The 23,373-nt window shown below is 66.5% G+C and overlaps 2 protein-coding genes across 13 annotated transcripts in view; both read right to left on the bottom strand.

The window, feature by feature from the left end:
* Positions 1 to 23,373, bottom strand: part of TNS1 (tensin 1) — a gene marked incomplete at its 5' end in the record, with an annotated part of 46,756 nt that overhangs the window by 10,269 nt on the left and 13,114 nt on the right. For 4 of the 12 annotated variants that reach the window (XM_082762879.1, XM_082762881.1, XM_082762871.1 and 1 more), the window contains 18 exons: positions 1,303 to 1,441; positions 1,684 to 1,862; positions 4,225 to 4,311; positions 6,028 to 7,725; positions 14,692 to 14,853; positions 15,158 to 15,223; positions 15,495 to 15,624; positions 15,723 to 15,798; positions 16,662 to 16,722; positions 16,967 to 17,079; positions 17,191 to 17,274; positions 17,383 to 17,447; positions 17,640 to 17,762; positions 17,903 to 17,953; positions 18,157 to 18,328; positions 18,508 to 18,557; positions 20,162 to 20,203; positions 21,584 to 21,622. In XM_082762879.1, coding sequence (XP_082619005.1) covers positions 1,303 to 1,441; positions 1,684 to 1,862; positions 4,225 to 4,311; positions 6,028 to 7,725; positions 14,692 to 14,853; positions 15,158 to 15,223; positions 15,495 to 15,624; positions 15,723 to 15,798; positions 16,662 to 16,722; positions 16,967 to 17,079; positions 17,191 to 17,274; positions 17,383 to 17,447; positions 17,640 to 17,762; positions 17,903 to 17,953; positions 18,157 to 18,328; positions 18,508 to 18,557; positions 20,162 to 20,203; positions 21,584 to 21,622 — 3,337 coding nt within the window. Of the gene's footprint in view, positions 1 to 1,302; positions 1,442 to 1,683; positions 1,863 to 4,224; positions 4,312 to 6,027; positions 7,726 to 14,691; positions 14,854 to 15,157; positions 15,224 to 15,494; positions 15,625 to 15,722; positions 15,799 to 16,661; positions 16,723 to 16,966; positions 17,080 to 17,190; positions 17,275 to 17,382; positions 17,448 to 17,639; positions 17,763 to 17,902; positions 17,954 to 18,156; positions 18,329 to 18,507; positions 18,558 to 20,161; positions 20,204 to 21,583; positions 21,623 to 23,373 lie in introns of those variants that run through there. The other 8 variants (XM_082762877.1, XM_082762878.1, XM_082762876.1 and 5 more) reach the window with 5 other exon arrangements.
* LOC309879472 (uncharacterized protein) lies at positions 7,739 to 12,897 on the bottom strand (the record flags this gene model as incomplete). Its single annotated transcript, XM_082763205.1, has 4 exons — positions 7,739 to 8,985; positions 10,811 to 11,404; positions 12,399 to 12,476; positions 12,853 to 12,897. The coding sequence occupies 4 exons, from the start codon at positions 12,895 to 12,897 to the stop codon at positions 8,098 to 8,100; spliced, it is 1,605 nt and encodes a 534-aa protein (XP_082619331.1). The 3' UTR covers positions 7,739 to 8,097.

Below are 23,373 nucleotides of genomic sequence, written 5' to 3'. Positions count from 1 at the left end.
CACCAGCCCCCTCTGGCGATCCCCACACCCGGCTGAGCTGGGCTGTCCCACCGCCCCATAAAAAGGGCAGCAGGGCTGCCAAAAACCCCACTCCACCCCCAAAACAGCTCAACGGGCAGATGAGGATGTTGGTACAGAGCACGTTCCCCGAAGGGTGGCCACGCACAGGTGAGCTCTGTACCCCCGTGCCCATACATACATACCGGGGGAGCCGCCTATGCATGTATGGCGATGGCATGGTTGTAGGGTGACGAGGGTTTGTAGGGCATGGCTGCACCTCCCGTCCCCTCCCGCCCCATGGGTCTGACCCATCGCCCCGATGCTGTGTTTCAGCAGCACCGTGAGCAGCCCTGCTTGCCAGCCCCCCTGGAGACACCTCCAGGACTCGTCCTACAGAATTCACCCTACAGGATTCATCCTACAGGATTCATTTCGGGACACCATCAGCCAGGCTGTTCTGTCACCTCTCCGAGTGCCTCATCCCCAAAATGAGTCACTGTCCCTCTGCCAAGGAGCTGCTGCCCCAGCCGGAGCCCTCGGGTCTCCAGGAACAAGGGAGCCATTTCGGGGCTGCCAAGTGCCCCGGGGATGCTCCCACACAGGTGGTTTTTTTTTTTTGGGGGGGGGGCGTAGGGAGGCTGACAACTTTTTGATGGGTTTCCCAGCTGACCGGCGGCTCCGTGGCACCGATCCAACCCGTGAGGCTGCACATCAGGGCTCACCGCCAGCCCCGGTCACACAAGCCCGGTCCCCACAAACCCACCGCGACTGGGGTTAGTCGGGAAGGAGCCAGAGGGGCAGAGAGAGACGGCAAGCAAAGTCCCACGCTGGCAATTCCCTGCTCTGTGCCCCCCCTGAAGTGGATCAGCATGCAAGGGGTCGCCCCGAGACCCTGCTCCTGTCTGCGCCTCCTCCTGCCCCCTATAACCTGCCCTACAGCAGCAGCGCTGCCCTTCTGCCACGCCAGGAGGAAAGGTGGGGATGTGCCCGAAGGGGATGGGGCAAAAACGATGCAGCCTTTCAGACCCTGCCTCCTCTCTCCTCATCCCGCTCCCTGATCCCTTTTGGAGAAACACCCCGGAGAAAGGAGGATGGGGAAAAGCCGAGAGGAGGGTGGCGAGCGTGGGATGCAGAGGGCGGCGTGGAGAGGTGGGATGCGAAGGAGGGAAGAGGAGGGAGAGGAGGAGTGATTCTCGTGGCGGTGGGTGTGTGGAGCCCGGAGCTGTCTGACCCTTGGCGACTTTCTGGCTGGACAAGAGCCACCCACCAAGCCCCTCAGCCTCCCGGAGCCGCGGCACTTACGGGGGTCAGAGTAAGGGGTTTGTGGCGAGACGGGGAAGGCTGGGGTGGGGGGAGAAATCTCACCGCCGCCGGAGGTTGGGCTGCTGGGGGAGGCACCGTCCAGCTCCTCGAAGGCTTCCTTGTAGCTGTGGAGGTGAGGCTGGGGGGGAGAGCAGGGCGAAGGGTTGGCCCCGTCCATACAACGGGCGCAAACCTCCGGGATCCCCCCCCCCGAGGAGGAAAGCTTTCACCTCCTCCCAGCTATCCCAAAAGCAGCATTCATCCCCAATACCGCTGAGGATGCCACAAGTCCCAGAGCCGTCTCCAAGCCTTCCCCCTCCCCGGAGGCAGCCTCCTTTCCCCGCCAGCCTCCCCGAGCAGCGGCACCCGGTGCGCACGCACCTCCTTGGGCCTCCCTCCGGGGTTGGCCGCGATGGTGCTGACCACCTCGGGCGAGAGGATGGTGGGGCTGCGGGGCGAGCTGGGCTCCGGCGAGCTCTTCTCATAGTGGCTGTCGCTTGGGGTTCGCCGTCGGGCAGGGATGGAGCTCTCCTCCGGGGGCTTCTCCCGGGACTGCACCCCTGCGGGCAAGCACAGGGCAGTGAGAGAGGGGGCCAGCGGGATGGGGACCAGTGGGAGATGCTCCAGGGCTGATCCAAAAGGGTCTGGAAAGGGAGATCTGCCCAGCAGAGGTGGCAGCTTCAGCACTCACCTGCTCCTGTCCCATAGCAGCACCAAACTCCTGGGCCAGCTGCTTTTAAGCTGGCTCAGATCTGGCGCGGGGACAAGGGAAAAAGCAAGCCAGGTTTGTGGCTAGTGGCCGGCTCGTTGCGTTAGCCCTACCAAGCACCACGAGCCCTGAGCTCGGGGACAGAGCATCCCCGCAGCAGCGGGTGTGAGGGGTGCGAGCATCCTGCGAGCATCCTGTGAGTATCCTGTGAGCAGCCCGGGGAGCCAGCCCCGCTAGCGAGGGGAAGGGGACGCTGCTCAGCAGAGCACTCGGGGTCTCGCAGAGCAGACAAAGAGAAGGGAGCAAGTCACCGCGGGTTTGTGCTGGCTGCCTGGGGCTGGGTGGCTCACCCCAGTGATGGGAGAAAGCTGAGGAATGGGGGCAGAGGTACAGGTGACAGCACCGTCCCCTCCGCCTTTCCCATGCGCCCTGCTCAGAGAGGCGTCGCGGTGGAGAAGGGAGAAAAAAAAAAAAAAAAGTGAGAGAAAAGGAGACAAAAAAAAAAAAAAAAAGGAAAGAAAGAGGCCAGCAGCACGCTCCAGGAAATGCACTTCTCAAACACCAACTCCTTTCCCACGGGCTCGCAGAGGACGACCGGCCGTCAGCTGCTCCCCCTGCCCTGCAGGGCTCCGCGCCTCGCACCCGCTGACCTCTCCTCCAGCCACCCCTGCGCCCGCTCAGCGCCGCGGATGCGGCCTCACAGCTCCGCTGGCAGGGAGAGAGGGAGGAGGGGTAGGAGGGAGGGAGGGAGGGAAGGAGGTGGCCCGGGTGCGTTTCGAACTAATCAGCGCAGTTAATGGCAGCAACAATAAAATCACCGCTCTGGGGAGCAGCGGCCCGGCTGAGAGGCGGGGGCCGCGAGCCAACGGGGCTGGCTCGAGCCGCGGAGGCGGCCTGGAAAATTCCACTAAGAGCAGCTTTGAAACACAACTCCCCGATCCCTTCTGCAGGTGCTCGGGGGCCAGCAGCTCAAAGAGACGTTGGTGGGGACGGGGGGGACCCGGAGGGTCTCCGGGAAGCCGTGCGGCAGGCGTGCGTGGTGAAGGGGCACCCCAAACCTTCTGCCCTGCTCCTCGCGTCGCGGAGAGGCAGGGGTTGGGCTCCTCCACTCGCTCACGCCTGCACTGGTTGGCTTTTTTAATTTGGGGAGCCCATTGCTCCCCGGGGCTGTGCCGTGCCGGGGTGTCCCCAGGTCCCCAGGCTGCGGCGGGGGACAAGGGGCGGCACGGGGCCAGCCTTGGTGGCCAAGCTCCTGCCCCAGTGCCCAGGACGCCCGGCAGCTCACGGGATTTTCGCTGCTCCACTCCCCAGAAATGGAAAGCAGACGGGGACGGCGGGGAGGGGAGGGAGGAGGGGAAAAAAAAGGGACTCATTGTTCGGGAGCGGAGAGTGGGAAACTTCACAGGCTGCTCGGAGCGAAGCCTGGAGGAAACCCAGGCTCTGCGCACAGCCTCGCCGACCCCCAGGTGATTTATGTGCTGGAAACTACGCCTGAAAAGTAAACCCTCCTTTCCCCCCACGCTGTGCCCCCTTGCAGATGTACAGCCCGGCTCGGCCGAGCACCAGCTCCCCAAGGACGCCTCGCTGGGCTGCGGCACCGGGGTGTCCCCATCACGGCGCACCCAGAGCGGCCAAAGTGGGGGACAGCAGCATCCCCCCGTGCGGCCCACGCTGCCAGCCCTTCCCCAAGCTCCCCTCTCTCCATCCTGGGGTGCCTCATGGATGTGAATGCCCATGTTTCACCCCAAAAAAGCACTGCGGGGCTGAGGCACGGTCCCTGCTGCAAGCCGTGCGCTCCAGGGTGCGCCTTCAATTTCCCAACCCGTCCCTGGCCACGCCACGGACCAGAGTCCAGCCCAGCCAGGGACAGCCCCAGGAGCATTTTGGTCACGTTACTCTATGCCAAGGACTTGGAGGCTTCGAACCTCTTCAGAGAGGATGTGCCAGACACAAAGCCATGGGAACGAGGCACAAACCCAGGGCCAGGGGCTCCCCAGTCCACCAGGGGAGGCGGAGGGGGGCCCTGAGCATCGTCCTCCCTCCATCCCACGTCCATGCAACACACGGAGCACTCGGCATGCGGGGAAGGAGGGCGAGAGGGGAGGGAGGAGGGAGCAGGGAAGAGAAGGAAGAAGGGAGGAGAAGGAAAGGAGGAAGAAGGGAGAAGGAGGAAGGCGTGAGGAGAGGGAAGGAGGGAGGTGGACTGAACGAACCGGAGGAGGAGAAGGACCGTTGCTGTTTCAGAGGAGGACGGGGGGCTTTGGTGCTCTTGTTGAGGTCCCTGAGCTTGGCGTTGTACTCTGCCAGCGTACCAGGACAGGGTGCAAGGAGGGTGGGGGGGGTCACAGGGGACAGACACAGCCCCCCACGGGGAGAGGAGAGGGCAGACAGGACAAATGTCACGAGATACAAAAGGGAGACAGAGAGAGAGAGAAAACAAGAGAAAATTAGTTGGGCTCCGGAAGACGAGCCCGGGGTTGCTCGGGGTCCAAGGGAGCTCAGGCCCCACTTGGACGTGCTGTCACATCACCCAGAGCGCAGGGACATTGCTTCACCTCTGCTTAAACCCCCAGGGGGAAGAAACGGTGGCTCCCAGCCACACGTGGCCTTGTGCAACGCCGCTGGTGCCCTGCCATCGTCCCCCCTGGGCACGGCACCGGGCAGGGACCCCCCCATCATAAGACGAAGGGACGGCTGCCTTGCTGAAGGGGACGGGGACATCGGGGTGGCAGGACGGAGGGGATGCAGGACGCTCCTCCTGGCTGCGCCGGGTCCTGCGGGCAGTTTTTAGCAGCAGGGAATGCAAAACAAACCCGGCCGTGCCCCGCTCCCGTCAGCCGTCCCCTCCAGCTCCACGCTGCTGCCTCGGGGACACCTCGTTCCTGCCAGAGGGCAGGCCGGCCACCCGCCCTGTCCCCGCTGGCACAGACGGACAGGCTCCAACGGGGACAGTTGGACATGGGCTGGGCCCGTCCCCGCACGCCGCTCCTGCCCGTGCTCCTGCCTGTGGGGTGGGACCGAGCCCAGCACCGCACCCAGGACCCTTCCCCGGCCCCAGCACCGGGGACAGGATTTTCAGCAGACACCAAGCGACCCTTTCCCACTCGTTCCAAAGCCTCTTTTCAGGGCTCTCCTTTTTTCCATCCTACTTTTTCCCCTCCCCGTAGCTGTTCGATGGGTTCGGGGGCGTGCGGGATCTTCTCCTTACAACATCCAGCCCCGACACCCAGCGCCGTTTGGGCATCCCGGTATCCTTGGGTTTGCTGGCTCACCCTGGCTCCCTGAACCCCTCTGTGGGCCTGAACCCCCCAAAACGGGGTTCGGATGGATGCAAACCGCCCCCACCGCCCCCAGCGCCCCCCATCCTGCCCCGTGGCGCTGCCCCCCACTCCTGGGGCAGCGGTGACTCAGCCGCAGCGCCGGGTGGGTTGGTGCTGTCGGATTTTTCCAGCCGAGCCTCTTCCCCCTCCCTCTAATACCGGGCGAGTTTCTGGACTGAGCGCAGAGCTGGAACGGACGGAGCTGCCAAGCCCCAGCATCACGAGCTGGCCCCGAGCCTGGACACATCCCCGAACCCTTCCCAAATGTCGCTCCGCAATTAAACAACTGCTCGCTAAGAGAACGGGAGGGAGGGCACCCGCGGTGCCGCAGAGCCTCAGCAGCTCCTTCCCAGGGAGCTGGGACCCTCCGTGGCCCTGAAAACCCCAAATCAGAGCCTAGGGCGGGCAGGGAGCTGGAACGCAGCCTCCCCTCCGCGGCACGGAGCCATCGCCGCCAGCAAGGTGCCGCTGCCCGTTCCTGCCCTGTTGTAGGGTGAGGGGGCTGCATCATTCCCCCAGAAACGGCGAGCTGCACCGGGGTTCTCCACCAGCCCTCCGTGGGCTCCGCCTGGGTCTGGCACAGCCGAGGTGTCACCGTCCCCCGTCCCTGTCACCACCACGCATGGTGCCACCGCCGAGCTGGCCCCCGCGCCACCTCCCACCCGCCCCCCACCCCGAGGAATCAAAGCGTCCTACCTGCCACCCTGTGGGCCACCAGGCCCTCCAGATTCAAGGGTTCTTCCGCTGATCTCGACAGGTCTTCGTAGCTCTCCAATCCCTTGGGGGGCATCTGGCTTTGTGCGGGGACGGTGGGGGACGGCGGGGAGGAGCCGAGGAGCTGCTGGGACCCCACGGGGCTATACGAGGTGCTGAGCGGGTGGACGCTCGCCGGCGCAACAGCGTGGCTGTAACTCCTGGGCTCCGGCACCGGCTGGTAGCTGTAGGGCGTATAGGTTTCCCGGTACTCGTGCACGGTGTAGTCTGGCTCCATCGCGCCTCGTCCCACGGGAGCCAGCGGGCCGGGAGAGTAGGCTTTGGCCAGGGGATCGGAGCCCACGGGGGTGCCAAAGGACCTCGGTTGGGCCACCTGCGGGGCCGGCTGGGCGTAGTGGCTGGCAAGTGGCTGCGCCGAGAGCGAGGAGAGCAAGGCGGCCGGTTTATCCGGGCGGGTGGCCGTGGGGACGCTCTGCGACTTGTGGACGGCGGGCGCGAGGTCCAGCATGAGGACGTCGAGCGCTTCGATGGACTGCTCGATCTCCCGGCGGGAGGGCGCCCGGGGGAATTCGGGCATGCTGTGGCTGTGCGGGGGCACCGGCTGCAGCGGGCTGGGCTGGGGGCTGCAGCTGGACAAGCTGGGGCTGTGGCTCTCCAAGCCGCCGTCCTGCAGCCTGGAAGGGGGCCGGCTGCCTCCTTGCTGCTGCCAGGAATTCAAGCCCCGCTGCACGGCCTCCCGGCTGCTGGTGCTGCGAGCTGGGGCTTGTGGCAGCGCCGGGTTCGCTTCGTATTTGGCCGTCCCGACGGCTGGGAAGGACTGCGAGCGGTGGGCGCCGGGCAGGTCGTAGCCGTACACGTAGGACTGGGGTGCCGGGGGCTGCAGCCAGCCTGGGGAGGCCGTGGCTGGTGGCCGCTGCGGGTACGCGGCCACGTGCTCCTGCGCGGATGCCGAGGGCCGCAAGTGAGCCAGCGGGTCGCGGAGGTGGTGGCTCACCAGGGCGTTCTGGTTGCCGTAGGGGTAGGTGCCGTTGGAGAGCGGCTCGGCCTCGTAGAGCCCCTCCTTGAGCATCTTCTCGGCCCCGTTGTAGCTCGCCGGCCCGTTGGGCAGGGAGGAGAGGCTGCCCACCCGCGGCGCCTCGTGGTAGCCGGCCTCGCTGGCGGTGGTGGTGCCGTCCAAGGAGGAGAGCGTGCCCAGGCTGCCCACGCTGTGCCCGTCCTGGTTGGGCAGCTCGTCGTCCAAGATATCCGTCTCCCGCTCGGCCACCAGCGGCGCGGCGCCGCCGTTGACGTGCACCTGGGCGGGCACCACGTGGCGGCCCGGCACGGCGGGCGCGCGGGCGGGCACGGGGCCGGGCGCGTGGTTGTGCATGGGCGCCGCGCTCTCCAAGCCGAAGCCGACGAGGAGACGGTCCAGCTCCCGCTTCTCCTCGGGGCTCAGCACCGCGTGGCCGCCGGGCGCCCCGGGCGCCCCCGGCTCATCCGTCCGGTCGGTTTTGGTGGAGGCGGTGGAGTTGCCCGAGTCGCTGCTCACCGACAGCGTGTGCTCGACGTGGTTGGGAGTAGCCGAAAGAGGGAGGCGGGCGGCGGTGTTGACGGCGCCGGTGCTGCCGTGCAGGGAGTCTTTCTTCTTCACTTTAGCGTAGAGGCTCCCGTCCAGGGGCCCTTGCGTGTGCCCAACCTCTGCAAGGGGAGAAACGAACACGAGAGCCCAGATCAATGGCTGGCTCGCTGCACGGAGCTAATGGGTCCCATTAGCCGGTGGTTTCGATCTCTTCCGTGCCGCCGTAACGCAGAGCTACCGGCATCGCCGTCTCCTCTGCACCCTCCGCAATCCCGCAGGCGCCACCATGCACAGACACCGGGGCCGGACCCCCTCCCCGTGCCCCCGCACGGCCCTGGCTCCGCGCGCCGTCCTTCCCTGACCCCGCAAGCACCGCATGCTCCGCCGACATCCAGCAAACACCCCCCCCGGGGCCGTGCAAAGTCCGTGCAGTTCTCCTCCTGGGCCCGTCGACGGGGAGGGTCAGAGCTGCCGGTACCGTGGGCTGTTGCCTAATTGCTGCCCCGTGGCTCTGCGGGGCGCAGCCTGCACCCAAAGGGCCACAGGGCATCGGGGAGGGGGGAACGGGGGCTGTGGCAGCGCAGAGGGTGGGGGCGATGCAGGCGCACAAGCCTTAGGAGATGGGGGAGCAGTGGGGAGCTGGCCTCACGGGTCTCCGTGCCTCCAGCTGGGTGGATGTTCTCGGCCCGGGGATGGAGGGCAGATGAGCCAAGGACCCACTTTTCCCCTCCCCGCCTGCTCCAACCTCCCACTCCCCTCCCAGACGAGGCAGGGACCCAGCCAGCCACCCATCCTTGACATTTTCTTCCCTGGCTGCAGACAGGCTCCCACCCTTTCTGTTCTTTCAGGGTGGGTGGATCTGCTCCGGACCTTCCCTCACGGCCGGACGCTTCCCCAGAGCTCCCCCACAAGCAGCATTTCTGCCCAGCCCTGGGCACACGGCGTCTCCTCCCCGGGGAGCCACCGGACACCCCACAGCTCGAAGCAACGCCACCCACCAACAACCCCACCGGGCCACCCCACAACCAGCTCCGCAGGGCACGCGTCCTGCTCCGAGCTCCCCAGCTCCCACAGCCACCAGTTTCACCCTTTAAAGCTTCCCAAAGGGGTTGCCCAGCTTTTGGGAACGCAGCGAGGTCCCCAGGAGCCCAGCCACCGGGGTGGCATCGAGGACAGCCCCCCCCTCGCCGTGCCCGCTCTTCCCCCCCCCCCCAGCAGCACGCACGGCACCGGCTGGGCTGCAGACTCTTGTTTTTCCAGCTCCCCGCCGAGGTTTCCTGGAAGGGGCTGCGAGCAGCATTAAACACTTTCTTTTGGAGGAAAAAATGACTCTTCTCTGGCCGGGGGCCAGGCGGCTGACTCAGGAACGGAAGACGGCCCTAATGCGATAGTGTGAAATCAGAGCGCTCCTATCTGCGAGCAAAACACTTCCGAAAGCCAGCCCCCGAGCCGGGGTGCGGGGACGGCTTACCGGGTCCCTGCCTGCCCGCGGGGACGCCCTCGCCCCCCTACCACCACCCCTCCTCGCCAGAAATACCGCCCGGCACACCACCTACCCAGCCGGCCTGTTCCCGCCCCGGAAAGAGCCCCCTTGACGCCGATTTTCCGTTCCCGGCTCCCTGCTGGCAGCCCGGGGAGCCCCGGCCTCGAAGATGCCCCAGGGCAGCAGGGACAGCGGGGTCTCCTGCGGGCACCCAGCGTGGAGGGATGAGGAGGTGTCGGTGACTTCTGCCGGGGGCTCGGCGCTCCTCGGTGCGCCCTGCGTAGCCAGGAACCGGCAGCGGTCGACTCGGCCACCCCTCCCGTAGCAGGGAAAGGGAGAATGAGAGGGAGGGAATCCCTTCCAGGGGAGGGAGAAAGGAAAAAAGCAGCGTGTCCAGGGGCCGCGTCAACGCCGGAGAGGCTGAGACATCGCCTGGAGTCGGGACATCGCCCAGCCCTCCCGTCTGATGTGCTGGCCGGTCCCGGGAAATAGGGCAAGAGCCGAGGGGGGGCTGGGATAAATAGGGCAAGGGAATGGAAAGGAAAAAGGGAATAAATAAATATAAATGAAAGCACGTGGCTCCGAGGGGAAAAAAAAATAGAGGAGAAAGGCTTTAATTAGGCTGGAGGCTGGGAACCGCCCCCCGGCTGGGCGAAACGTCTCGAAAGCGGGGTCAGCGTGGGGCACAGCCCGCAGCGGGGCAAAGGATCTCCAAGTGCCCGGTCCTACCCATCCTGGACCCTCCAGTTAAACGGGGAAACAGGGATTTGGTGACCCCCAAGAGCAGCACCAAGCGAGGAAGGGGCCTTTGGTCAGGCCCCCTCGGGTCCCCCGTTCCACGGCTGTTCCGCCCCATACCAGCCTGTGCTCCCCGTCCTTGTCCCCACGCATCCCCTGGGCTCTGGTGACACGAGGTGACTGCCCGCTGCCCCCTGCCACCTCCCCACGCCACCCCTGGGCCACGCTGTGACAGCTGCCCGTCACTGTCACCTGAGAAGTTGAGCAAACTGCCCCAAAAAGCACCAAGGGAAGGGGCACAGGCTGCCACAGGCAGTGCGGATGTCCCCAAAACAGCGGGGCACCGGGTCCCCGTCTGCAACATGCTTACAGCTCCCCGCAAGGTCAGGCTCTGTCCCTGAAGGTCAGCGCAGCTCCAGCCTGCCAGGGCCAGGTTTGCCCGGGCTCAGCCCCCGCTGCAGCTCGGGGAGAGTTTTGGGGAGCCGCCGAGCCCGGCCCTATGGCCCCGCTCCCCTCCCCGGCACCCCGCAGCTCAGACCGGGAGAAAAACCCCAAACCCGGTCTACAACAAGTGGCAAGAGGATGGGGGCTCAGCCCAGTGGGTGGAAGAAGGAGCCCAGTTCCCAAATCTCTCACGCATCTCGCAGCAAATCCTGCCCGGGGCTCTGCGCCCTTGGAGAGGATGAGGCTGGGGCACCGCCGCGGCCCCCCTGGTCCAGCAGCATCCCACCTGCTGCCTCTGCCTCCGGGCAGGTCTGTGGGGTCTCAGGGCCCTCCAGAGGATGGAGGAGCCAGGTTGAGTCCCACGGGAAGAGCTCAGCACCACCCCCCCAGCTCTGGTTTCATCGTGTGCCCCGATAAGATGGCAAGAAGTAATTCCAGCCCCTGAGCCAAGGGGTCACCGCGGCCATAAATCCCACCCTGCCCCTGCCCTCCCCCCCCTCAGCCCCTCCGGCTGAAAGAAAAGCAGAATCGGGACTTACCAAAGGGCACGGGGAAGAAAAGATCCCAGGCGAAGAGAAGGAGCGGGCGGCAAAATCCCTTTCCTTCGCTCCTTCCAGCACCAGAGCCTTCCAGGGGAGCTCGAGCGGCGTCCGCAGCCGGCTCCGTGCGTCCGTCCAGGACAGGAGCCGACGGCTGGGGCTGGCTTTGGCTGGCGTTTGTCCCTTTGGCTTTGCTTTCCCTCTCGCCGAGCTATCCCCTCCCCAGCGCCGCGTCCCCGGGGCCAACTTCGGGGCACCCCGAGCGCAAAGGGGGGGACCGGAGGGGGGGCTCAGCCCCGGGAGCTGGGCGCAGCGGCGGCCGGCGGGGGAGCGAGGGGAGGACGGAGGAGAGGAGGCAGCGGGACGGGGACGGAGGAGGCTGGAGGCGAGGACGGAGGAGGCTGGAGGCGAGGAGGTGTCGGATCCCTCCCCTCCGCCCAGACCACACTGGGGAGAGGCAGCGGGGAGGTGCCCGGGGGCTGCCGGCACCGAGCCCCAGCCCCGGTTAACCCGGCGAGGGGCGAGACGCCACGGAGGGAGGGCAGGGAGGGCAGGGAGGACGGCCGGACGGACGGCCGGACAGACGGAGGGCTCCTAGTTATGAATATTAACTCCTAGTTATGAATATTAACTACTTCCTCCACGGGCAGCGCTGCGTTAACCATTTCTTAGGCACCGCGGACAGACGGACGGACGGACGGCCCCCCCCCAGCCTGGCGCAGAGCGCATCACCCCGCTGGAGGGGACCCCAGCCCCTTGGGGACCCCCCAGGCTGAGCCCCCCAGCCCTGCCCAGCTCCCACGCTGTGTCACACCTGTCCCCAGGAAGCCAGGACGCATTTTGGGTGGGAGGGGGATGTCCTTTCGGGCCCCACGGGGTGCTTTGAGGGGGCTGGAGTCCTGAGTTTCTCCCGGCTCAAGAGGAGCAGAAAGCCCTCACGGCCAAGCCCCTCTCCCCTTGCAGTGGCCACGCTCCAGCTCCATCCAAAATGCAAGTTCTGCGCTCTCTTCCCCCCAAAATGACCGTTTCCCACCTTCCCTTTTCCAGCCAGGCCCCCGACTCAGAGCCCCATATCCTCCAGACAGCGGCAGGCACCAAGCTAGCATCCTTGCAAACCTTGTTTTCCCCGTTTTACACCTTTTTCTTCTTTTCCCCCAGGTCCCACAGCCCTGGGCAGGCCAAGGACCCCAAAAACGCACACCTGCCCCCAGCGGGTTTGGACTTTAAGGACTCTTTAAAAGAGAAGGAGAAGGGGCTGAGCTTCCAGTGCCTGCCGGGCACCCAGCCCACATCCCTGCTGTGCGCCCTGCTGGCCCGGAGCCCCGCAGTCCCCGCTTCTCCACCCCAAAATATCAGGTCAGAGGACGGCCCCTGCCTCGGGAGCAGCTGCCGGCTCGCCTGCCCAGCCCAAACATCCAGCCGAGCCCACGGATGCTCCAGCATTTCCCCCTTTCGGGGAATAACCCGACAGAAAGGAGGACAGCCTCCCCGCCGACCCAGCTCCAGCCTAGCCGGGTCCCCGCTGCCCAGGAGCAGGGTGCGAGCCCCGCGTGCCCCCTCCCCAAAATCCCACCCGCCGAGCCCTTACCTCGCGGCGGTCGGAGCGCAGGGCGGCGGAGATGGGCGGGCTGGGGAGGGGGAAGCGGATTCCTTCGGCTTTAGTCAGCTGGCGAAGGCGAGAGCAGAGCCAGCGGCTCCCCTCCCCGCAGAGCCCGGCCAGGGGACGGAGCCAGCCGCGGGGGGAGCGCCGCAGCCCGGCAGCTCCACTCCGATGGCTTTAACAGCCCCGGCCTGGCCCCGGGTGGCTCCCCGCTCCTCCGCGCTCCCCGTCCGTCCTGGCGGCCCCCCTGGAGGCAGGATCCAGCCCCGCAAACAAACCCGGGGGGGGACAAACCCGTGGCGGTGACCCCAGCTGGGGACGCGGTGACCCGCGGAAAGGTGCGCTGGTGTCCGCCACCCTGCTCCCAGCACGGGATGGGGAGATCAGGCAGGAGGAGGAGGGCACCAGCATAACCCCAGGAGGTTTCCCAGCCAGGGCTGACCTTGGGGAGGTGGTGTCCCCCCGTCTGTGCCCCCCCCGGGTACATCCAGTCCCCTCCGAGCCAGCCGAAGGGTACATCAATCAGGAGGGGAGCGCACGCGCGTGAGCGCGGCCGAGCGCGGCGCCAGCAGCATTACTCAGGTGGGGATTTAGCAAGTCCCCTGCAGATGTTGGGCTTGGCCCGGCCTCGGCAGCACAAAGCGGGGCCGGGCAGGGCTGGCCCCAGGGCTGGTACGGAGGAGGGAGGCAGGGGAAGGATGGACAAGGGGTGCAGCGGGGCGAGTGGGTCCAAGGGGCTGTGGTTAATGGGTTGGAGACACATCCGTGGCCCTTTGGCATCACCTCGCGCTGCCCCAGGGCTGTCCCGAGCCCGGTGTCCCCCCCCTCTGCACCGTCACGGATCCAGCTTTGCCCACCTGCCCCAAAAACAGCCACGGGGAAGAGCCAGGACGCTGGTGGGAACTCGGCACGGAGCCGGCACCAAGCCCACAACCCCTCTGAGGAGGACGAAGGAGGGCAGGCGGAGCCACGCGGGGGCAGATGAGGTGTGGCAGGATGGGGACGGGGGTGTCCCCCACACCCCGACCTCACAGACACCCACAGGGCAGCAGGGACCTGGAGAAGGCCAGCAGGGGGGCTCACGGGGCAGCCCGTGCCTGGGTACCCTCCGTGCCAAAAAACCCAGTCCTGGGGGTTCAAACCCCCTCCCCTCACCATCCTCCTGCCCCTTGGGGCCCTTCCTCCCACCCCACCCAGCTCAGCACCCTCCTCGCTGCCCAGCCGGGTCCCCAAGCAGAGCCACGGCGAGGGTGGCGGGCACGGGGGGGGCGGCGGAGACGCGGCGCGGGGCGGGGGGAACCCACCGGATCGCGGGCGATCCCGAATTCCCTGGCTGCCACCTCCTCGGGGAGCCTTCGCCGGGCGGCGGGGAGCGGCAGTGGCACAGGAGCGGCGCGGCGGCTGATCCCACCCCGGGGCTCTGGTCCCGTCCCCCCCCCACGCCTCGTGCCAGCCTCGGTCCCCCCCCCCCCCCCCCCTCCCTTCTCACCCCTCCGCCCCACCGCTGCCGCCGCCGCCGCCGCCGCCGCCGCTCGCTCGCTCGCGCCTGGTGTGCCAAAAAATGCCGGCGTGCGATTCCCTGCCCAAATAAGGCCAGAACAACCATAAACACCGACCCCTCGCACCGCATGGCCCCGATCCCGGCCCCATGGCGCACGTGGGCCCCCGCGGCCGCCCCGCCGGCCTGCCCACCCGCTGGAGAGCGAGGGAGGAAGGAAACCGAGCTGGAGACGGGGGGGGGGAAAGAGACGGCAAAACTGCCAGGTCCCCGCTGCCAACCAGACAGGAGGCTCGCCACCAAAAGCCAGCGGGAGGAGGATCGTGGAGGGGTCCCCCTTCTCCGTGGAGACCCCACATGGGGCAGAGCTGTGCGCCCCCACCCCAAAGGCAGCCTGCCAGGACGAGACCCCTGCGGGGATGGGGCAGGCGAAGCCACTCAGGTTCCCATCCGGCACAGCCGGTGACCTTCAGGGACGCCGGGCACCGCAGCTGTCCCTGCCCCGGGGACGGCCAGGAAAATTCAGGCATCTGCTCGGCCACAGGTGCTTTGGCCACCAGGACGCAGGCTCGGCACCCTCAATATGTATAAAATACAAGCACGCCCTGTCCCTGGCGAGCAGGCGAGGGCAGCCAGCATGCAGCAGCCAAGCGGGGGGCTCGGGGACCTTCTCCCAGCTCCAAGCAGACAGCGAGGGGACAGCAAGGCGTCCTCGTCCCCGGCATGGGGAAACCGAGGCACGGCAACATCCCGGTGGCCCCGGCAGCCGCCCGCGGCCCTGACCTTTCTCCAGGTGCTTGGCAGGCAGCGGCGGCTCGGCCCAGGCTCCCTCGGCGCTGTCCTCGCGCTGGATGTTGAAGTTCTCGTAGGAGTCCCAGCGGATGAGCGGGTCGGAGGTGTTGTAGTCCACGGAGACGCTGGGCCCGTTCTCCAGGTGCTCCATGCCTGGGAGGATGAGGGCACGGGTGGGGTGGGGCGAGGGAAAAAGGGGGAGGCACACAGGGTAAGGGAGGAGAGTCACGGATGGGGCTTTCTCCCGCTTTTGGGAGAGAAGTGGGGGGTGTAGATATAGGAACGGGGGCACCAAGAGGGATGGGTGGGCTGGGGGGTGCAGCAGGACGTACAGACGAGGTGTACGTGGCTGGCTGGGGCTTTTGGGGTCACCTGGGGACAGGCGGATGGACTGACAGAGCGTGCCCAGGGCTGGGCTTTTTGGGGCAGGGAGCGCTCCCCGCAGGGTGAGCCGTACCTTGGATCTTCTCGGGGCCGTAGGAGAACACGAACTCCACCTTCCCGTACTCGGGGAAGCGGTCATCTGGCAGGGAGAGAGCAAAGGAACCGTCCCCATCCGTCCCGCCAACCAAAATGTGCCCAAAGCTGCCCCAGCCAGCTCAGGGAGAGGAGCTGGTAAAGGATTTCCTTGGGCAACGATGCCCGGATTTGGGGTGATGCTGCCAGGACGGGTCGCGCTCCCCACCAGCGGGGTGCCCAGGCATCCCAGCAACGGGAGCAGCCTCGGGGCCGCAGGAGGAGCTGAAAACTGGCAGGAGGGAGGAGGGAGGCGGCGCGGCGGGCAGCGGGGTTACCTCGGAAAGCCTCGTCCAGGTCCTCCTTGCCGAAAACGATGTCCAGGTCGTGCACGGCGCACGTGTGGAACTGCACGCGGAAAATCACGTCGCGGGTCGGGCTGCGAAACTTCTTGTGGTAGCACTTGAGCTGCGGGAGGAACGGGGATGAGGACGAGTCCCCCCCTCGTCGACGAGGCTACCGGGATCCCCCGGGACACGAGGAGCAGCGGGGGACGGGCTCCTTACCAAGATATCGCCCTTCAGCAGCAGCCCGGGCTCGATGGTGATGCAGATGCCCGTCTGGCTGTCCCCTTGCACGTTGCTGCGGAGAGGGACGGCACGTGGACACGGGTGGCAGCGCAGAAACCCCGCAGCACCCTGCCTCCTCCTGCCCCTTTCCATCCCAGCAGCTGCCCTCCCTGCCTCAGTTTCCCCTCCTGCACCCCACAAACACCCCGGGGGCCGCCTGCGAGCGGTGGCGTCGACGTTTGGTGCTGGGGGATGCAGGAAGAAGGGGGCCAGGCGCCGGGGGGACCCGCAGTGGGAATTGGGCAGCTGGGGAAATGAGCTCCTTGGCCTTCCCCTGTGCCTGTTCCTTGGGATCCTGGTGCTGGTGGGGCTGGGAAGGGGGGCACAGACCCTGCCCCGGGCGGCATCTGCGGGACATGGTGTGGGGGTGAAGAGTGGGGAGGTGAAATCGTGGGGAGCTCTTCTTCGGGATGAAGAAGGCCCCCGGGGGGGCTCTTCACGGCGATCTCTGCACCCAAGGGATGGGGATGAGGGACGGGGGGCTGGCAGGGTGTCAGCCCTATAGGATTGCTATAGGGAGGGTGCCTCGTGTCACGGCACATCGCTCTGTAGCCCCACGGGAGGAGCATCCCTCCGGCCCCAACGCCTCCGTGTCCCCAGGGAGGGCGAGGTGTCCCCAGCCCCAGACCCCAGGCTCCCTCTGCTGATGTGCAGAGTCACTACAGCCCCCCCCCCCCACAGCAACGCTGCCCAGGCCAGCCCAGTACGGCCCAGTATAACCAGTTACAGCCCCTAAGAAAACGGGGAGCCTCATTTTTTTCTCTCCCGAGGCCGGTGGGAACCAAAAGGGCTGAGCAGCGGAACCGCAGGGGGCTTGGTCTTGGACGTCTCCATCACCCCCCCAAGATGCGAGCCCCCCTTCCCCAGGATAATTACTAGATCCCCGAGGTGTAGACGGGCTGCATGGCCTGGTAGATCTTGAGGAAGGGCCGGCAACCTGGAAGACATCAGCGGGGGAGAGAAGGCGCACGTTGTTAGCCGGCGGGGCGGAGGGGCCGGGGCAGGGCTTAGTCACGGGGGAGAAATCCAAACAGGGAAGGAGCCAAGGCAAACAGCCGCTCCCCGCTGGGGCCACCAGCCGCGGGCAACAGCCGGGGCTGCGCTGGGGTGGGCAGAAAGGGATGCTCGGGGTCTGGATGGGGCTGGATGGACGGGGCTGGATGGGGCTGGGGGCAACGTACCGCCTTTGGACTCGAAGTTGGGGATGCCGTGCATGATGACGTGGTGCAGGAAGAGGGGCTTGTTGTTCATCTTGATGCTGCCGGACAGCAGCCCGCTGAAGTAGTGGATGTACCTGCGAGGAGGGGACGGGATGGGGAGGTCGGGGGCTGTGCCGCAGCCCTCGCCGCCCCCTGGCACAACCACGGGGTGAAAGCCGGGCTGTGAACGCCCCCCCAGGACCCACCTCCTCTGGGAGGGCTGGCCCACCGGCACCACCTTGTCCTCGTAGAAACGCTTCATGGCAAACCTGTCCAGAGCCTGGTCGGCGCTGCGGGGACGAGGAGACGGTGAGGGGAGAAGGGAGGCGGCGGCACCGTCCCCGTCCCCACGTGGGGGCAGCGGGTCGGGGTGCCCCGGGGCCGGGTATGGCTCTCACCTGGCTGAGATGTTGCTGTAGTGCATGTAGGCTGCCACCACCACCCCCAGCCGGCCGCGGTTCCCCTGTGACAGCAAAAAGGGACAGCACGGGGGTTGGGGTCACCCCCCAGCACCCACGCTCCATCCCGTATAACCGTGCACCCACAGGATGCTGGCACACCGAGCCACGAGCCACCGGCTCCCTGCACCCCTTGGCGTGCTCAGGACCCCCCCCCGTCGTGTCCCTCCCCGTTTTGGGGACGGGCCGCAGCCCACCTTGTTGTGCAGCACCACCACGTTGTGCGCCCCCGCGTTCAGCCACGTGTCCATGGCTTTGCAAATGCTGCAGATCTTCTCCAGCGCCGGGGTGTGCAGGTCGGGCCAGCCGAAATCCAGCACCTGGGTGAGGAATTGGGAAGAAGGGGGGGGTGGGACACAGCCGGGGGTCACATCCACGCCCCCAGCAGCTTGCAGCAGGAGCTGGTCCCACAGATTTCCCCAGCCCCCAAAGCCCTGTGCCCCCCGCAGGCACGACCCACCTTGGGGTGCAGCTTGCTGATGTCGTGTCTCCGCTCGGACAGATTGAAAAGCTTCAGGGAAGAGGAAAGACAGAGTGAGGGAACACCTTCCTCCCCCGTAACCCTCCCACAAAAAAAAAAAAAAACACCTCCACCTCCGTGCAAAGAGCCTCCCCCTCTCCGGCTCAGCACACCGGCATCGAGACCAGCCGGCGGCGAGGACGCAGCGCCTTAATCCTCTCAAAACCCCGGCCCCTTTTCCCAGGGCCCCTCACCACGTAGTTGTCCCCGTGCTTGGACTTCAGCATGTGGGCCACCTCACGCAGGTTGCTGCGGAAGCTCTGCTCCTCGGCCGCGCTGGGGTAGGAGACGGCGATGATGCGCTCCGTGATGTACACCAGGTCCAGCTCGCAGCTGCTCTCCATCGCCGCCGTCACGCTCATGCTCCTGGGCGAGGGAAGGGGACCGCCCTCAGGACATGGCACCCAGGGGACGCGGTGACACTGCCCACCCGGCACGGTTGGGGTCGGGCTTCCCGTGTTTTTTTTTTTTTTCCCCGCTCCCAGGTGTCGTTGTGGCCCCGCCACCGCAGGTCCCCGTCCCCACGCGGACCACGCGGACTCTACCTGGACGTTTTGCGGCGTGACTGCCCGCCCCTGGGGGATTTCGTGGTGTCCTAAAAAAAACAGAGAGGAAAACCGAGTTACTGCCGTGGCTCTGGAGGGGCCGAACATCCCCAGGGGCAACGCCAAGGCCGGCGCATCCATCCCTGGCACACCAAGCCCCATCCCGGTGCCACCAAGCACCCCATCGCGCTGCCACCCCCGCCACGGGCACAGCAACGAGCAGCAGCACCGGGCACGACGGGGACAGTGCGATGGCACCAGGGGACAGCAGGGGACGGGGCGGGCTTGCAGCTCGCGGGAGGCTCGCGTGGCCGGGCACCGCCGTTTGCTTTGGCCCCGGCTGCACCACGCCGAACGCCGGGAGGAAATGTTTGAGCTCTGCGAGCAGGAAACTTCTATTTATGCGTGTTCTCCGGCCTCAAGAATTTCATCTGCAGCCGGTTTGTTGGGCGACTGCGTGACCTCAGCCGAAAAACAAAGCAGGGTTTCCAAAAAAAAACCCGCTCAGGGAAAACGCACTCACACCTCATTAGTTTTAGTATCTCCCGCTAACGAGCAGGAGGCCTTTAAAGACTCATCTCGCACGGGCAGCACCTCCCGAGCCCCGGGAAGGACCCGAACCCCATCCACCGGCCGATGCAGAGCTGCAGGACGTGCCACCACCCCGTGGGGTCCCAAAACATGACCCAGCCCGGGGCAGGTTTGGCGGCGTGCAACCAACATCACCTCCCGCTGCGGCTCCTGCGTCCCCAGCCGGTCCCGTCAAGGTCACGGTGCCCGGTGGAGCTCCGTGGGAGGCTTGGGGTGGCCGACGGCCTCCCCGATGAGCTGCCTGGGGGCTCAGCATCCCTGCCCGAGCCCCTCTGGGTGGAATTGGTGCCGCGGAGACCCTCGGGAGAGGGGACCTGGGGTCCCCATCCCAAGCTGCCTCTTCTCCTGTCACCTCAGCATGTCCCCAGGCTCTTGGCACCATGCGAAACCCACAGGTCCCACCTGCCCCCAGCCGCTGCAGGGCGATGTGAGCCGCAAGAAAGGAAGAAAGGGCGCAGGAAGACCAGGAAACTCCCCAGGAGAAGCAAAGCCGGCGAAGAGCGCTCCTGGCTCCCCGCTGGACTTTCCCAGCCCTGGGTTCCCTCTCTCCTGTTCATCAAGAGCTGGAGACGTGACCTGAAACCACCACAGGGACGGGACAAGCAGCATCCCAGGTGAGGAAGGCTCTCGTCTCCTCTTCCTCACGGCCAATCTCCATCCTCCATCCCCACCGGGGCCTGCTCCATCCCAGCCCCGGTGCGCGCGGAGGCAGGCGAGCAGGGGGAAGCCGTCTGCGTTGACTTTGGCAGGGCGTTTGTCTACACTGTCTTAGCAATTTCATGTCCACAGATTAAATAACGTATCCCCAGCTCTTGGGCAGGAAAGCCGGCTTTGCGGCAAAAAACCCGGCCTCCTCTCCAGGGCCTCTCCACCGGGCTCTGCCACCTCCACCTCCGCCGCTCGCCCCGGGCACGGCCCCGGGCATGGAGGGGTCCCCACGGCACCGGGGGGGGACCTCGGGAGCAGGCTGAGGGGTTGTGGCTTGAGGCGAGAGGACAGGCACGAGGGATCCCCAGCGATGTCTCCAGGAGGAGGCCAGGCCCCCCCGGCACGGGGCACTTACCGGGGTGTCCGCCTGCTGGGTGATGCTCTCCCCCGGGGACGGCTGCGGGCGGACAGGGAGGAGGAGAAAGGGGGGAACGAGGGAAAGGAGACAGGGAGAGGGAGAGAACGGGAGAGAGAGAGGGTGAGAGCCGCGCGCACACGCACACAGAGTGGAGGCCGGGGTCAGAAGTTCCCCCCCCGGCTATTTCTGGCCCTTCCTAGGAAGCGCTCCGCCGTGCCGTTTCCTTCCCTGCCCGCCTCCCCGTGGGAAGGACGCGTCCGTTCTTCCTCAAAGCCGGGAATCCCTCGAAACCCAAGCGTGGCACGGGGGTGACACGGAGCCCTGATGGGGGCCGAGGGCACTGCCCCCCTGCCTCGCAGCAGCTGGCCCCCCACGGGACCGCGGTCACGGACGGAGAGCACCCACACCCCAACACCCCTCCGGCGTCCCCCAGGGCCAAATCCCCCAAAAGGGCTGGATGCTTCCCACATCCCTCCTCACCCCACAACCCACGGGGGGGGCGGGAGCTCTGCGGTGATTTACAAGAAGAAAAGCAGCCCCCAGACTCCGCCGTGGCCCCCCAAAGCAGGCGCTGGGCGTTGTAGGGCCGCGCTGCAACGGGGAAAACAACGGCACTGCCTGGCCGGGGGTCACCCCGGGGGGGTCACCCCACGGGGCAGGGGATGCTGAGGAAGGGGTACATTTGGTGAGACGTCTCCTGCGGCCTCTGGAGCTTTGAAAAAGGGCCGGGGCCAGGGGCCAGCAGTGCCCAGACCCCAAGGACAGGGGCAGCGCTGCCACCTCCAGCCCTGGCAGCGGGGCAAACCCCTCTCGATTTCCTCCCGAAGCCGCAGTAACGGTCCCAGCTGGGAGCCAACACGTTTCTGCCAACGATAAGTGCCCGAGGCGGTGCAGGCGGTGATTAAACCCGGGGCAGATAACCACGGAGGGGGCCCTGCTCATGCGCTGCCCTTGTGAGCTGGCAGGGGCCCTGCCGAGCACCCTCTGTGCCACGGGGTGCCTGGTCGGGGCCCCTGGGGGGGGCGCAGGCACCCGGCACCGTGCCAGGCTGCCCAAAGCCCTGCCACGCTGGGTTCGTGTCACCCCAGATGCCCCCCAGCCTCCATCCAGCTCTGTGCACATCCGTCTGCTCATAAACGTCCCCAAGAGGGACAAAAGAAAGGGGTGACAATAGCAAGGGACGCTAACGTGCGGCCTTGGGCGCCCGCAGCCAAAGGCACATCTGCTAGAGCCATCTCCGGGCGTGCAAGAAACCCGCTCCAAGCCAGGAGGGGAGGCCCCCGGCTCCAGGGGACACCAGAGCCTGAGCCGGTCACGTCCCACCCGCCTGTCCTCCTCAGGGCCCGTGCCAGCCCTCTCCCCAAAAAGCCCCAGCTCTGGGGGTCTGGGAGGGCTCCACGCAGGGCAGGGGGCACTTACCAGCTCATAGTTGACCGCGGGGGCGCACGGGGTGGCAGCCTGCAAGGGAACAGAGAGGGCACGAATTAATCCCGGCACGGGAAGGGGACAGGGCGCAGCATCCCCCGGGGCAGAGCCAGCACCCAGCAGGGAGCGATGGGGACACCAAACCCACGGGCAGGAGCACAGGCACCGTCCCGAGGTCACGTCCCGAGGGCTCCTGTAGTGACAGGGGAGGACTAGGGGACACCCCACGCCCTGTGCTGGGGGCAGTGCCACGCATCCTTGGGCTGGGCAGGGGCAGCCCCAGCCCCAGGTTTTTGGAACAAAACCCAGCCCGGCCTCGTGAGCGCTTCTGCAGACGCCAGACGAACAGCCCAGCTATTGTTACCTTAATTACCAGCGGCAATTACTGCCAATTAACCTTGGGTTTTGCGTGCGCCCCAGCGCGCTGGGAAGCAGCAGCACGCCGCACTGGGAGAGGCAGCGCCTTGTTTGTCGGGGCCGGGAGCAGCACCAGGAGCTGCTGCAGCCCCGTGGAGGACTGGGGATGCTGGTGGTGGTGAGAGGCTGTGATCCAGGGCAGCTCGTCCCCTTTACTCCCCACATGTGTCCCCGGGAAGCAGTGACCCCATTAAGCCACCCCCTGCCCCGTCCCAGGCACTGATGCCTCGAGGTGATGAGCTCTGACACCCAACACCACACCAGGGCCGGTCCCCAAGCACCATGGCACGGGGACCCCTTGCACCCCACTCTTCCTCCCTTGCCACGGGCTGCAAAAAGCAGGTTTTGGGGCAAAACCCCACTGTGAGCAGCCAGATCCTAAAGGTGCCCCCTCCCTCTCCAGCCGCCGGAGCGTTCCCGTCCCGCCTTCGTGTTTTGTTCGGGGGTTCCTCCTCCTCCTCCTCCTCCTCCTCCTCCTCCTCCTCCCGCTCCCTTCCCCTGCGCATTATTATTATGATTTTATTCTAATGCAGAAACGCTTCCATAAAAGGCCCCTTTCCCTGCCCCGCGGCGCTGGCCCCACGCCAGCCTCCCTGGAATGTTCTCCGGCAGCGAGCCGCCGCGGACGGGGCCGGCACGGGGCCGCGCTGCGCCCCACGCTGCGCCCCACACACGCCCCCCCCCCAACCCCAAGGGATGCTCACACAGGTTGCCCCACACCCCAGCAACCCCAGAACCCCAATTCCTGAGGCTCACAATGGGGGGAACAGGGGGAGCCGCTCCGCTCCCCCCGCCACGGGACACAAGGGCGCTGAGGACAGGTAGGGCGCGTGCCCACCCGCCCTCGGGTTTCCGCGCCAAGCTTTCAGGCTCCAGATGCTCCTTCAGCTGCAGAAGCTTCAAGGGGGTGTCCGTGGTCATAATTCCCTGCCCCGGTGGATTCTCCGATGACTAATATGGGGTTGTGCTCTGCCGGCACCTCTCCTCCCATTCACAGGAGGCACCGCCACCGCCTGTCTCTCTCTCATCCCAGAAAGGCAGTTTTAGGAGGCCGGCAGGAGCCCAACACCATTTTAAGTTTCTGCCCCTCTCCAGCTTGGCTAAAACGAGCTTTTGGGTTGAAGGAGAAGAGAGCAGCCCCCCGAGCCGGGCAGCACAGCCCTTCCTTCGGAAGCCGAGCTCCCGACCCAGCGGCACAGCAGCATCCCTCCTGTCCCCGAGGCACCCCAGCTGGTGGCAGCGGGGCTGCGAGCAAGGGGCTGAGCTTTCAGCCGGGCTTGGCAACGCCGAGCCCTGCTTCCATCCCCTCATCCCCCTGCCCCTCGCTGCCTGTCCTGCCCCTGCGCCCATGAGACGAAGGGAAATGC

This window comes from Aythya marila (assembly GCF_965140915.1).
Source record: "Aythya marila genome assembly, chromosome: 6".
NCBI lineage: Eukaryota > Metazoa > Chordata > Aves > Anseriformes > Anatidae > Aythya > Aythya marila.
The sequence above is the reverse complement of the archived record's forward strand: the minus strand, read 5'-3'. Positions and strand labels throughout refer to the sequence as shown.